A 15,363-nucleotide genomic window follows, 5' to 3' on the forward strand; every position below is an offset into this window, starting at 1 on the left:
GAATCTGCAGTAATGCATCATATTCTATAAAATCATATGTTTGTAGTGGCTGTCCTGTGAGGACCACGTCTCTCTAAACAAACAGCTGTTAATGAGCTCACAAACACAGGCCTACAGCTGGATTTGAAAAAGTCCATTCAATAGAAAATCAACAGTCACAGCTGGATTCAAAGGCTTGAGCTCTGTGTGACATGGTTACCTGTCAGCATCTACAGGGGGATTCAAATATGAAGGAAACATGAAGGTGGTGCATTAGAAAAACTGCTGCTTTCAAGCAGAGCAACAAACTGTTTGAACTGATCCAACTTTATTAACACAGACAAAGATTTGTGCATCAGCTGCTGTTTGCTGCTATAGATATAATCCAGCTGATGTGGAGAACTACATGTGACACTGTGATGCAGCCATGAATCTGACTGATTTCTTTCCATTTTCAAAGGTTGATGCATCAGTTAAAGTCCTTAAAAAGCTCAGAAATAAAGAGAAAGGTTGGTTACAGCAAAGAGAGGCACTGGCAGCATTTAAGACACTAAACTGTGTTGGTCTGCAGGACTTCCTGTTCTTCTGCTTTAATTCTTTTTAAACATTATTTTTTTATGAGTATTAATGATGATTGAAGCTGTCAGCTGTCTGTCAAAGTGGACAAAGGGACGCACACTTTTTTTACAACAGTAAAAAAACTCCTTCATGAGGAGCAGAGAGATTCAAGAAGAGAAATCTTCACTTTAGAGCTTCTCATTGTCAAGGCTCGAGGGATGAGCCATGTGAAATTTAATGAGGACCCAAGATGCAGGCAGCTGAAGCTCTAACTGGAGACCAAGGGAAACATAGAAACACGCAGGGAATTAATGCAGACGAACCGGCAACAGGCAGGAGAACACGGGGCTTAAATACAAACAGCAGTAATCAAGGGATGGGAGACAGGAGGGGAACACACCTGGGAGAAATCAGAGCTGACGAGACACGGGAAACGTAAACTGAACACACTCACATGAGACAAGGACCTTCAGAAAAAAACAGGAAACAGACATAGAGGACCAGACAAGACACTGAACTTAACAGACAGACTCACGAGCAGACACAGTGACACCATGAACAGACAGAGGGAACACAGGCAGGCATAAAACAAAACCCCAATACATAGCAAACCTAAACAAAAGACATAACAGAATAAACAAGAACATAGAAGAAACGCAAAAGACTGAGTCGTTTTGAAGCTGCAGCAGAGGTGTTTAACCAGAACAGAAAACCGTGTTTGAGGAGGACTCTGAAGGACACAGCAGTGTGTAGAGCAGCAGCTACAACCAGCAGAGAGTGCAGCACCAGATATAGGCTGTATCCCAATCCAGGGTCTGCAGCCTTAAAGTACGCAGCCTTAACGATCCACAAGGGCCGCGTACTCAAAGACCGCTAAGGCCGGAAGTGAGGGGCTTGTGAAATGGGACGGTCTAGCCTCCGTCGCGCTGCCCAGGGTGGAAACGTTTCATACAGCGTTATTTGACAGAAATGAAGGAGAAAATCTTTTGTTCATTTGTTTGTTTGTTTCTACATGAACTTTGATTTGATGAGTATCTGAGGCTGAGACCACGGGACTGTGAAACATGATTGTTGGGCTTCATTTCTGTGCTGAACAGTCATTTTAAGATTAGCTAGTAAATAACAGTTAGCTAATGTTGTTCATGAGACTAAAGTCATCTTACTTTGGTAATGTAAATATAATATGGCCAATATTAAAGTTATTATTTCAATCATCATTAGTTATTAACGCAGTGAATGAAGTCTGTTTCAAACACTGAGCTGCAGTAAAGATTCAAGCTGCATTTATTTATATTTCCTGTCACCTTAAATCTTCACTCAAAGACAGGTTCCTTTGACACTGTATATGTATTATGTATAATAGACAAATATTGTTCTTTTAATATGTTGGCATTACTAAATTTGTCTCAGTGCTTACTTTTAATATCCATAAAATCATCACATTGATGAAGGTCGACTATTGAACGGCGTATATTTGAAAGGCTTTAAAACCAAGTTAGTACAAACATCGCTAATGTCACATAACTTTGCCGACATGTGGCGAACAGTAATGTTTAAATGTTCTTCATTATTAAACATAATATTCAGTACTTACTTTTAAAAGTTTACTCTTCGGGTGCCCTTCGTCTGCCTTTTTTTTCCGGCAAAATCATCCACGCCACCGCCGCGCTATGCATTCTGGGATATGTTGGGCCACGAAGTCTACACCGCCACATCCTTAAAATTCAGGAAAATGAAGGACGCATTTGAGGGCCGCATTTCGAGCAGCCTTTGAATTGGGACAGCCTTTGTCGCGTTGCTGTGATGTAATCGGCCTTAAAATGAGGCCTTTAAGGCTGCAGACCCTGAATTTGGATACAGCCATAGAGCCTACAGACTCAGCTGTTCACCAGCTAACACCTGTGACTCCACCCAGATGGAGCTTTAGCACCACACCTGCAGAAGCTGCCTGTTCACACCGAGGAATCAGAGCATTTCAAGGTCAGGACCACCTCAAGAACCAGACTGTGATTTATCCCCACTCAGCACCTCACCCACCACACAGCATACAGGAACAGTCTTCCAGTCATCCTGAAGTTTAACTGAGTAAAGTCTGGGACTGTTTGAAGGAGTGTTTTGGCTCTCCAGAGATCATTTAGTGATCTCTCTCTATGACCTCCTCTCCTCTCTCCTTCCTGTGCTCCTCATTTCTCCTCCACATCCTCTCTTTTCTTCCACCCACTGCTTTCCCACCTGTCTGAACACCTGTGTTGTAAACTGACCAAAGATGAACCCGAGTCTGACCTTTAACCTTTGACCTCACCAACTGAAGAGAACTTTTCTTCTTCTTCAGTTGAATAGAAGAATCAAACAGTGATGTCACAATAATCCATCAGTCTGTTTTGGCCCTGCTCTCTTAAACTTACTGCACTACACTCTTTATGGAAACACATCATTTCCTGTGTGAATTTCAAATTAAAAGCACTCTAACATGTCAGTGGACACAAACGCTTCCTTTCTGAGGGTCTGCATGGGTCACAAAGAGCTCTTTGTGATCTTGAAGCTTTTCAATAGTTTTTCTTTGGCTGTTTGTAAAGTTTTCTGTGTGAACTCTCAGGAATCTGGAGCAGTCTAATAGAAGTCTACTGGGGTACAGAGGGAGGAGCTTCTGTCAGACTCTTTCTGATGAGGAACTGAAGCCGCTCTCATGGTCTCATCAAATCATCAGACTCTGCTGAGAACAACAGTCATGTGACCTCTCAGAACAAACAGCCTGTTAGTTTCCTGCTGCCTCCATCACTCACTTTCATTCACTCTCAATCACACCAACATGTTAAAGCAGCGCTATAGCTCACCTGGCTGAGCAGGTGGGCTGAAGGCGGGGCTTACTACAGGTGCCTGTGTGTCCCTCACTCTCTCCCCACTTTCCTGTCTACTCTCTGCACCTATATAATAAAGGCAAACATGCCTCCAATAGAAACCTTTGCAAACACAAAGTCCCACAGCAGCCCCGTGTTCTCCGGCTAAAATGAGAGTTTTTGTCAGTGGAGTCTGGTGGCTTTAACCACACAAACATTACAGCTGCGCTCAAATATCACAAAGAGCTGTGACAGCAGAGAAACACATGACCATCCTCCAAATATCATCTAGAAATAGAAATGTGTCCACTGTGGGACGTGTGAGGCTGACATTAATATGTCTTAAAGTGGGAGATGAAGAAATGACTCCAGGGCCCAAATCATGGAGACAAACATCAATCCACACTTCACTTTGTTTCCTGTCTCTAAAGTGGGAATATTTCAGTGTGATGAACAAACGGCCTCCAACAAATGAAGCTGATTTCCTTTTCCTGTCTTTTCTCCAGCGGCCTCAGCTTCTTCCTCTTTCCCCTGTCTTCTTCTGCAGACGCTCCTCTGTAGCTTCAAGCTGTTTCTCTTTACAAGGAGAGCTACAAACCTTTGCATCCAGCCACAAACACCCCATGGGCTCCTCTGGATCATCAGACTCAGCATTTTCACAATAAAAGCCTCGTATTTATGGCTGCTCCACCCTGACATGTGACAACATCCAAATGACTGGATCAAAGTGTTTGAATGATCTCAGCAGCTTTAAAACTATTGATATTTATACATTTACACTGATTTGGACTAAACTAACAAAACTATTGATTTGATCCAAACTCACATCATGCCAGAGGCTTTTATTTTGAAGTTAGGATCATTTTTAATGCTCTTCTTAGTTCATTTAAACACACAGTTGCTCCGCCTGACATTTTTGGCTTTTAGATCAAAACATCAAAGAATTTATTTTATTTGAATGAACTGAAAATAGATTCAAACTAAAAGCTTTTAGAGAATAAACTCCTGCATGACCTCTGACCTTTGACCTGTATCTACAGCACTGACCTCTGACTTTCAGCTCCACTTGTTTCTTCAGCAGGATGTTTCCCTCCCTGCTGTAGACGGTGCAGGTGTAGGTCCAGTTGTCTCCATCTGTGGGGTGTTTCAGGGTCAGACTGAGGTCTCCAGTTTTCAGCAGGTCTTCATTCATCTTCGTTCGGTCTCTGTAAACCTGGTGCTGTTCTTCAGGCTGGTCAGAGCCGTTCTCATACACGTGGACTGTGTAGAAGTTATCATCATCAATGTCCATCCACTCCACTTTAGCGTCTTCAGGCAGGTGAAGTGTGGTGTTGAAGGGCAGCTGGACAGACTCCACCCCTGAATCCACCTCCACCTGGGGGACTGAGAGGACAACAAAGCACAACATGAGCTTGGATGGAGACATTTGTGTTGACTCTAACAGGCTGAATGCTGCTGCTTCACTGGGAGCTCACTGTTAGATAGAAAGTGGTCAGTGTGAAGAGGAGACGCAGCAGAAAGATGAAGACTGACAGGAAGAAAGCAGTGAACAGACTGTTGGAGCTGCTGTTAGTGGGACAGGACTTTATTCAGTCTCTGAGGACCAGATTTGACTTGATGAAGCAGAGAAACACAGTCTGAGTGTTTCTGTCACACTCACTTCATCACACAGCTCAGTTTGACAACATTTGGAAGAATTTGATAGAAGCTTCCTTTAGTAAAAGCACCAAGGAAACACCATGAAAACACCTCACTACACACAAAACTGCAGTACTGGCAAATTGTACATAAAGTATGAAAAGTCAAAGTACTTATTGTGCAGAAAAATGTTCCCATCAGTGTCTGTGGATCAATATTACTGCTGCACATGTTTAAGGCTGAGCTCATTTCAAATCCTTTCTATTGTGTTGAATCTGCAGTAATGCATCATATTCTATAAAATCATATGTTTGTAGTGGCTGTCCTGTGAGGACCACGTCTCTCTAAACAAACAGCTGTTAATGAGCTCACAAACACAGGCCTACAGCTGGATTTGAAAAAGTCCATTCAATAGAAAATCAACAGTCACAGCTGGATTCAAAGGCTTGAGCTCTGTGTGACATGGTTACCTGTCAGCATCTACAGGGGGATTCAAATATGAAGGAAACATGAAGGTGGTGCATTAGAAAAACTGCTGCTTTCAAGCAGAGCAACAAACTGTTTGAACTGATCCAACTTTATTCACACAGACAAAGATTTGTGCATCAGCTGCTGTAACATTTGTAATGAGCATTAATATTAATAAGTGTGAGTGAACAGAGCTGCTGCAGCAGTGAAACTCTCACTGACTGATGTCACGTGAGGCCTTGTTGGCTATTTTATAGCAAAGCACGCTAAGAAAGGAAATCCAGCCACACTGTAGCCGACTGTCTGCATTGTAATCAGGCTGCAATGTAGGGACGTGTCTACAAAGAAGCTCCAGCTGAAAGGATTACAGCAGGTTAGTGTGATGACAGATAGAGGTGGAAATGTGCTGACATGGAAAGAGTGTGTTGAGAAGCTGGAAGAGTGACGTGTGAGCAGCAGCTTCATGACAAGAACAAGCACTTCAGATGTGCAGAGAAGGTCAGGAGCAGCTGCACTGTTTCTGTGTGCATGCAAACAATGGTTGGTGCAGTACATGTATGAGGACAGAGAGACAGTGGGAAGGTTTGCAGCAGCAGGGAAAGATGGGTTCCTGCTGGGGCTGGGATTACATCAGAAATCCACTCTGAGCCCTTCTTGTTAGCAGTGCTGATGGACAGGCTGGCAGATGAGCTCAGGCAGGAGTCTCAGCAGCTCTGTTTGCTGAGGACATTGTGATCTGTAGTGAGAGCAGGAAGCAGGTGGGTGGAAGAGAGCCTGGACAGGTGGAGGTATGCTCTGAAGAGAAGAGTGTGTGTGAAGAAGCTGGAGACACGACAGTGAAGATGAAGGAGTGGAGGTGGTGATGGTGGATCAGTTTAAAGACATGAAGTCCTCCATACAAAGCAGCAAAGTCCCAAAGAGGTGAAGTGACAGTATAGCAGGATGGAGTGGGTGCACACATGTATCAGCTGTGATCTGTGACAGGAGGACAGCAGCTACAGTCAACATGAAGCTTTACAGCCTAGTGAGGCTGTGATGATGGAGACATGACACAACGACAGGAGGCGACCTGGAGGTGGCAGAGTAGAAGATTTGAACAAGTGAGCAGAATAGAAAGGATGGAAATGAGTGGGTGACAGGGACAGCTCAGGCTGAGGAGTCTACAGGACAAAGACAGAGAGGAAGGCTGAGACTGATGAACAGCAAACGTGCAGAAGAGGGACGCTGGATATATCCATGCACCATGTTGGACCTGGAACTACCAAACATCAAGTGTTTGTATGGAAAACCTGAAGCAGCCCAGGAAACGTGTCCATCCATAATATTTGTGTCATTAGTCTTTCTATAGTCACCTGAACACAACACAAATAACACACAAACCAACAATCAGCAGGGTTTGTGTTGTTTTACGTTCAGTAACCATGAAGCACGACTGCAAACATTTGTATCACAAGTAGCAGCTAAAGCATCAAATAAATGTTCCACCTGCTGTGTTTACACACAAATGTTGTGTTTATTTTTACGTGTGTGTGATCTTGACTTTAGCCTCATCATTGTTTTCCACAAATATACTGCACAGCATCATTTCCTGCTTCTGGTTTTCACACTAAATCTCTCAGCTTGAAAATAATTGGTTGTTATTGGTAGAAGTTATCAAATGAATGAAAATGATGAACAGACTTAATAACAGGACTTCAAGAAGCTCAAACCTGGAACCTTTGGTTTGTTACTGGATTAAATGAAGACATTACCTGACCTGACATCTGATCCTCTGTTTTAGTAAACCCATCTTTGCTCTACTCAGCAGTTTAGTTCTTTTATTGTTTGAATCAAAGCCTCAGGTGGGATGATGTCACTTCCTGTCAGCAGAGGAAGCAGTTGTTGTTGACGGTCGCTTTGCAGCCACAAACTCTGCACAAGCAAGAATAAAGAGCGTAGAAGACTTCAAATCCTTCCTGTCTCAGTGTTTTTATCAGCTGATGCTCTAAAATGTTCAGAGCTGAAGCTCCGCCCACGTGGTTGCTTAGTTACACATACACAAGTACATGATTGGACCTTAAATACAATCAGACATGACAGCACAGCTCTAACACAGCACTGTTTTTAAGCTGTTTCAAATATGACAAATAATACTGACAGATTGAGTCCACAGATGTGTTTGATGTGTTTAATCAGTCACAGCACCAGTGTCCCTCACAGCTGTGGATGTGTTCAGCTTCTCCTGCTGGGCTCAGTTTATATACAAACATGTGTTTGTTCTAAATGTTACAATACTTTCAGTTTGCTTTTATTAAGTTTACAGTTTAAAAAGTGAACTTTAGCCTTAATGAGCTGAAGCTGCAACACTGAATGAAACCAAACATGTCTGATGTTATTTTCCTGTTGTTGAATATTAAATCACTTTATTACTGAATGACTGTTTCTGTCTGATGACATCACAGTCCACACTTCCTGTTACACATCTGAGTCACGTGAGTATTTTCCACTCAGATGATGTCATTTTAATGAAAGCGCTCTTCGTCCTATCTGACCACAGTCCCAGTCTGAACCATATACTATCCACACAGCTGCTTACTGGCTCATATTATGTGGAGCACTGAAAGCAGCCTTTGTGTCGAGCTACTGGGAATCTACGAAACCATTAAAGAGGACAAAATGATTCTGTCTGTAGTCGCAGCATCAGGTTAGTGAAATAAACTAAAGCACTAAAAGAATCAAACTGAGTAAACAGATTGAATTGAATGTTTCTTTCTTCTTTGAGTGACCAGCCCTGATCATGTGACCCACAGGTGCAAGTTATTATGAAGAGACACCAGAAAGTCTGTCGCCAAGACAACCAAGTATGACAGTGTGAACAACACAACCCTGTCACACAGCAGCATCACTGTGAGCTCCAGCATGTGCATTTAAAACACTATATTTATGAAGTTATGCTTCTATCTTACTGTCTGTGAAATGTTCTGTGGAAATGACACGTCCACACTTTTTAATGGGCCCACAGTAACCAGAGATCATTACAGCTGCACTAAGGAAACAAAGAGCAAAGACTTATAGTGTTATATCCAAGTTTGCTCTGTGACATTCATTTTGTAACACAGCTTGTAAAACTGTTGCAGCTTCATGTCACTTGCACATGGATCCTTGTAAGAAAGCTCATTGAAATGACTGAACAGGGCACGCTTGTTCTGATGTGCTGGGATTTGACCACAGCCTCCTCCAGGGTTCACTGACAATGGTCCAAAGAAGAGAAGCTGTCCAGTGAGCAGCAGCTCTGTGTGAAAATACCTGGTTGGTGTGGATGTTTCTAGCAGGAGAAGCAAATCTGACATCATCTCAAAGCAGTTCTTCAAACATGAAAATCACTTCACTGGATTCAAATCCACCAAGTCTGGATCCAATAGAGCAGCTGTGGCTGTGGTGGAAGTGGATATTTGCATCATGATGTGGAGATGACACGTGTGCAGTAACTGTGTGACACTATCATGTTACCATGGTGAAAATGTGTCCTTGTTAAAACTGTACTACAAAGAATGAAGCAGCTCTGAAGGAAAAAGGGCTCCAGCCCATTACTAACAAGGTGGACCTAATGAAGTGGCCAGGAAGTGTGGTAGTAATGGCTTGTTTGTAAAAGCCAAAAATCAAACACATGATTTTAGCTCTGTACGTTCCACTTTTTGGGTCTCAGATGATAAAGAAGCAGATTTATTTACATCTATAACTGCTTATTCAGCTCCTGGTCATTGTGTTGACTCTAACAGGCTGAATGCTGCAGCTTCACTGGGAGCTACACATGCTTAGATCTGTTAGATTCTCCACACGAACAAACTTAGTAACTTATAGAGCTACAACACTGCTCATGTGCTAACCCTGATTAGCATCTCCATTTTAATTCACTGAGTCTCACTGAAACACTGAAGCTCTGTGAGCTTAGCTAGTAAACTACAAGCTGCTTTCAAGTGCAGAGCAACAAACTGTTTGAACTGATCCAACTTTATTAACACAGACAAAGATTTGTGCATCAGCTGCTGTTTGCTGCTATAGATATAATCCAGCTGATGTGGAGAACTACATGTGACACTGTGATGCAGCCATGAATCTGATTTCTTTCCATTTTCAAAGGTTGATGCATCAGTTAAAGTCCTTAAAAAGCTCAGAAATAAAGAGAAAGGTTGGTTACAGCAAAGAGAGGCACTGGCAGCATTTAAGACACTAAACAAGAGAAACAGATCAGAGAACATCAGACTGAATAAGTGGAATAAAGTGAAACAGAGAACTAACGCTCCCTAAGAATGGAGCTGTCAGAGGAAGAGAGCAGCAAACTGAAAGTCTCTGTTAGCTGCAGAGCTCTGAAACTTCACACAGCTTTGGATGATAACATGGAGAAAGGATGTGGAGATGTTCACACTTCTGCTAGAAATCATCTTCTAGTTATTGTGACTCAGATATGACTGATTATAGATGAGGACCAAAGAAGGTTGTTACTGAGATTTGAGCTGACGTAGCTTAGCCTGTGTTTTAGCCACATGCTAAACAAACACATGTTCAGAAACTAGAAGATGTGACCTTTCAGATGAAGTCTCACACATGAACTTTGCTCCTACAGTTCATCTGCTGAAGCTTTTACATTTGGGAGGAAATCAAATAAAAACCAAAACAGCCACAAACATCAGACATGCTAACACTGTGACATTATTGGATGGAGCCCACTGAGACTGAACCACCATCATCAGTCTGACCTCTGACCTTTGACCTGTATCTACAGCACTGACCTTTGACTTTCAGCACCACTTCCTTCTTGATCAGGATCTTCTTCCTGTTGTTGTAGGCGGTGCAGGTGTAGGTGGAGTTGTCCCCGTCTGTGGGGTATTTCAGGGTCAGACTCAGGTCTCCAGTTTTCAGCAGGTTTCTCCTCAGCTCTGTTCGGCCTCTGTAACTCTGGTCCTGGTCTTCAGGCCAGTCAGAGCCGTTCTGGTACACGTGGACCTTCTTGGAGCTTTTGACCATCCACTCCACCTTTGTGTCTCTGGGCAGGTGAATTGCAGTTTTGCAGGGCAGCTGGATAGACTTCACCTCTGTAACCACCTCCACCTGGGGGACTGAGATGCAGAGGAGGAGGAAAAGTTTGTGTAAGAGAAGCAGGACGAGGAGAAAGAACTGTGGTAGAGCTTTTACTTATTAATGAAATCACAATCTTAGAGAAAATAAATGGAAAAATAAAAAGCATGGGCACTGAGTTATGCACAGCTCTCTGAAGCTCCACCACAGCATTTCATCAGACGAAGGTCTGGACTGTTGAAACACCTTCATTCTTTTGTTTTTCAACCAGTTTGGTGGACACACAGAATGGTTAAAATTATAATTGTGAGAAACAGCCACTGAAAAGTGCTCGGGGACATGGCATTAGCCAAAGTTTGGTGAGATGGGAGTTTGCTCATTATTTGTAAAAATGCAGAACAAAAGAAAAAAGCTCTGAAACTACGAGTATTGTGCAAAAGAGAAGTACTGGAAAGGAAGACTGTTGGAGAGAAAAGTGGAGCAGGAGGAGGGATTTCTGGGATTCCTGTGGAGAAAATCTGAAGTGAAGAAAGTAATTAGAGGAGGAGACGTTACAGGCTCAAGTTGACTGCAGGCTTTCAGCAATGAAGAGAAGGTGCACAGGACATTAGTTTTACTGGAATTTAAAGATGAAGTGCTCCCTGATAAAGTTATGATAGGCTATATGGAGCCTCGCTACGTGCTTCCAACTGGCATTTAATGAGGGGGATGTGAGATGAAAACCAGCACAGAGAGACTTTAAAATGGTTGTCATGGTGATTCTACTGTAGATACACTAACGCTTAATCATAGATCATTGGGGAGGAAGGATAGTTTGTTGTGGGGACTTTAACTCACATAGCAGTTTATGGGAATCAGGATGACAGTAATGGGATTATTAGCAGGAATAACTGAGGATAGGGAGTTTAAATACTGGTACACAGGTGGATTTTATGAGGGGATAAGGTATCAGCAGCTGATTTTACATTGGTTTCTCAGTCTCTGGCTGGAATTTGCTGGTATTTACATTTTAAAAACATTTTATATTCTTACATTTTTGAAAGAAACGGGTATTTCAACAAGAATCTAATGGTGGTACGGTAGAGTCTGATCCTTACTCCGGTCTACAAGGTGGCAGCAGTGCACCTAGAAGCTGTTTGCCAACCGGCATAAAAAGAAGCAGCAGCAGCCTCACAGTGCCTTTCCAAAAGGTTCAATACGTTGTGTCAGTAGAAATTACTTCTTCTATGGTCCATGGTCTGTGAGCCAGTGTTTACATTTTGGGTGGTGGGTTCATTTATATTCTAAGGTTTAGTGTCTATTTCCTAGTTCTAGTTCAGCTGTGACCACTACTCTGGGAGTGGTCACAGCTGCTGTGAGCGAGTGGCTGTGATTGGACTGGGATAATCGAGGCAGGTGTATTTGATTTCACTCCTACTGTGGTTCACTCACAGCCCACACTGCAAACACTGCTGTGATTCTGTCTCTGTGCAGGTGTGTCGTATGGTCAGACTGTAAAAGATGACTTCAAATGTTTGGACAGCTTGGACTGTGTGTTTTATTCATTTTTATGATCATTGTTGTAATTAATTATCTTTTAGAATTTTACTGGTTTTCATCTTTTGCCCACAGCTGATGATGATCAGACCAAGAATCTCTGTGTATTACAAACTGTATTACTTATCACTCAAGCCTTCCTGTCCTTTTCACACTACAAAACGTCCACAACCCCTTTCCCAGCTCCACGTAGCCATGGACCCAGGACACTGGCACAGTAGGTTACATACATCTTAACACTTAACCCCTCCCCTGTTGATTTTGTCACAGGTCTAGTCTGAAAACACAGAATATAAAATGGCACTAAAAAAATATTTGAGATGTTTCACATCCAAGAAGCTCTCAAAATTCAACTACACAATAATAAATGTAACAACAGGGTTGAAGTTTCTAGTTAATAGACTTGGACATTACACACAGAGTTTATTAATCACACACTGGGGACATTCACTTGTTACAGCAGCACAAGAGACCAGAAGAAAAGCTGAATTAGAGATGTATTAGAAAAATAAAGAGCAGCAAATCCAGAGAATCAGCCGTACACTGTTTGGTTTTTGTTTTTTTTAGCACGTGCTCATAGGGGTCATGTGATTGTTGGGGTTTTCTGCTGTCTGTATTATTTTAGGGTCTTTGCCTCACAATATGAAGCGACAACCGTTGTTGTGATTTGGTGCTATACAAATAAAACTGAGTTGCTTCCACTGACCTCTGAACTGGAGCTCCACCCTTTTCTTCAGCAGGATTTTTCTCTCCCTGCTGTAGACGGTGCAGGTGTATTTGCCTGCTTCTCCATCTGTGGGGTGTTTCAGGGTCAGACTGAGGTCTCCAGTTTTCAGCAGGTCTTCATTCATCTTCGTTCGGTCTCTGTAAGCCTGGTGCTGTTCTTCAGGCTGGTCAGAGCCGTTCTTGTACACGTGGACCTTTTCAAAATTACTGTCCATCCACTCCACTTTAGCGTCTTCAGGGAGGTGACGTGTGGTTTTGCAGGCCAGCTGAACAGACTCCACCCCTGAATCCACCTCCACCTTTGGGACTGAGAGCACAACAAAGCACAACATGAGCTGTACAGACTGCAGCAGCACCAAGAACATTTTCTTTGACTAAAATATTCAACAGAATTAACATTTTAATGGAAAGAGGAAGTAAAATAGTTGTGCAGAGCAGCATAGATAAATGATAAACACAAACTAAAAATGTCAGACTGATACTGATGAATTAAAACTTTGATTTAATGTAAATGGTAAAAGTAAAAGCCTGTGTATTATTTCACTGTTTCACTTTTGTGATAGATTTTATTTATCAGGTACAAACCCCTCCTGTCTCTGTCGCATTGACATGTAATTATTATGTGATTGCAATGTTCAAAATTGAGTGTTTAATCTGGTTTCATGTTGTGTTGTTTCCACCTAATGCTGGACTTGAGAGTTGTGCCTTGTGGTGCATGCTTTTGGTGGATGTTCAATTAAGTGCATATCCTGCCAGAGCCTGAGGACTCGAGCCAGAAAGAGCAGGCTGGCCGTGTATATCATGCTCAAACATCAGTCGGAGCCTGGCTCTTTATTCTACTCCAAACATCAAAAGAATAACCTTCAGGAGCAGTTACACCTCCTCTGGAAAAGGTGAGAAATTTTGCATCATCCAATAAAACCAAAACTCTGTGTTCTGCTAATTCATGTGAACCTTTAACTGATAAATGCATAAAGAAAAGTTTTGAATTGTTTCAATAACTTTATTGTATTTAATAAATATGCACAAATGTAGAATATGATGGCTACAAAAATCTGTAAAAGCTACAAGGCAGTTCAGATGTGACTCAAAACTGTACAGAAAGGTCAAATAACAGCAGACTGGAAGACTCTACGTTAACCAGGCTCACCGGTGGCAGGTGAGCTATAAAAGAAGCATCCATCAAAGTAAGGAAAGGATGGGTTGTGTACCTGTACTCACAGAAGGATTGTTATTAACCCCTCTGTCAATCGCTACCTTAACGTGGTGGCGGGGTTTGTGTGTCCCAGGGATCCCAGGGGCTATGGTGTCGGGTCTCCTATGGTAAATTGGTCCTGGGTGAGGGACCAGACAAAGGGCGGCTTACCTGAGGGTGCTCCAACTGGGGACTATGTCGTCCTACTGGGAGACTTAAACGCTCATGTGGGGAACAACAGTGAGATCTGGAGAGGCGTGATTAGCGGTAACGGCCTGTCTGATCTGAACTTGAGCGGTGTTCTGTTACCGGACTTCTGTCCAAATCACAGTTCGTCCATAACAAACACCATATTAGAGCATAAGGCCGTCCATAAGTGCACGTGGCACCAGCAGATTCTAGGCAGCTTGATGATCGATTTTGTATTAGTATCATCAGATCTGCAGCCAAATGTTCTGGACACTCAGGTGAAGAGAGGGGCTGAGCTGTCAACTGATCAGGTGGTGGGAAAGGATGTTGGGCAGACCTGGCACTCCTAAACGTATAGTGAAGGTGCACTGGGAGCACCTGGCAGAGGTCCATGAAATACATTCGGCATTCCAAGAGAGACTGGGGATCATGAGTCTGGGGCCGAGGGGGATGACTCGTCTATCACCAGGGATGAGGTCACTGAGGCAGTTAAACAACTCCTTGATCATCAGGTGGCGGTCTGCAGCTCACATTGGAGCATTTCCCAACTGAATGTGAAGCAGCAGGAATCAGAATCAGCACCTCCAAATATGAGGCCATGGTCCTCAGCCAGAAAAAGGTAGAGTGACCAATCCGGGACAATTACTTCGTAGTGAGGAATTTAGTCATCCGTGGGGGCTCGGAGTAGCTCCTGCTCCTCCACATCGAAAGGAGCCAGTTGAGGAGGTTCTGGAACGTGACAGGTTTGCCCCCTGGGTGCCTCCTGGGTGAGGTGTTCTGGGCATGTGCCAGTGGGAGGAGGCCCTGAGGTAGACCCAGGGCATGCTGGAGAGATAATATCTCTCAGCTGGGCTGTGAGCGCCTTGGTGTTCCCCCAGACAACCTGGAGGAGGTGGCCGAGAGAGGTCTGGGCTTCTCTATTAGGCTGCTGCCCCCACGACGCGGCCCCAGATCAGCATTAGAAAATGGATGGTTGGATTGTTATTAAGTCCTTTTGATAGGCTCCAGCCCCACCCACAACCCTAAAATCAGATAAGTGTAAGAGGACGGATGGACGGATTGTTACTGAGTCCAAAAGTAACATTTCTCAATGCAAGACTGCAGAGAACTTGGGACGTTCTGCATGTACAGAATATCATATTGTGAAAAGATCCAGAAAATTCAGAGACGTCTCAGTGCACA

General features: G+C 43.2%; 2 protein-coding genes across 5 annotated transcripts in view; both read right to left on the bottom strand.

Moving 5' to 3' along the window:
• The window catches only part of LOC145425882 (uncharacterized), a 96,049-nt gene that overhangs the window by 28,472 nt on the left and 52,214 nt on the right, over positions 1 to 15,363 (bottom strand). The gene's annotated exons all lie outside the window — the stretch shown is intronic.
• LOC145421670 (butyrophilin-like protein 2) lies at positions 4,215 to 13,162 on the bottom strand. Its single transcript, XM_080292201.1, has 3 exons — positions 12,778 to 13,162; positions 10,250 to 10,576; positions 4,215 to 4,757 (listed from the first exon to the last, which is right to left on the bottom strand). Exons 1-3 carry the CDS (start codon positions 13,160 to 13,162, stop codon positions 4,303 to 4,305), a joined length of 1,167 nt encoding a protein of 388 aa, XP_080148327.1. The 3' UTR covers positions 4,215 to 4,302.

The sequence above is a fragment of the Astatotilapia calliptera genome, chromosome 3 (assembly GCF_964374335.1).
Source record: "Astatotilapia calliptera chromosome 3, fAstCal68.1, whole genome shotgun sequence".
Classification (NCBI taxonomy): domain Eukaryota; kingdom Metazoa; phylum Chordata; class Actinopteri; order Cichliformes; family Cichlidae; genus Astatotilapia; species Astatotilapia calliptera.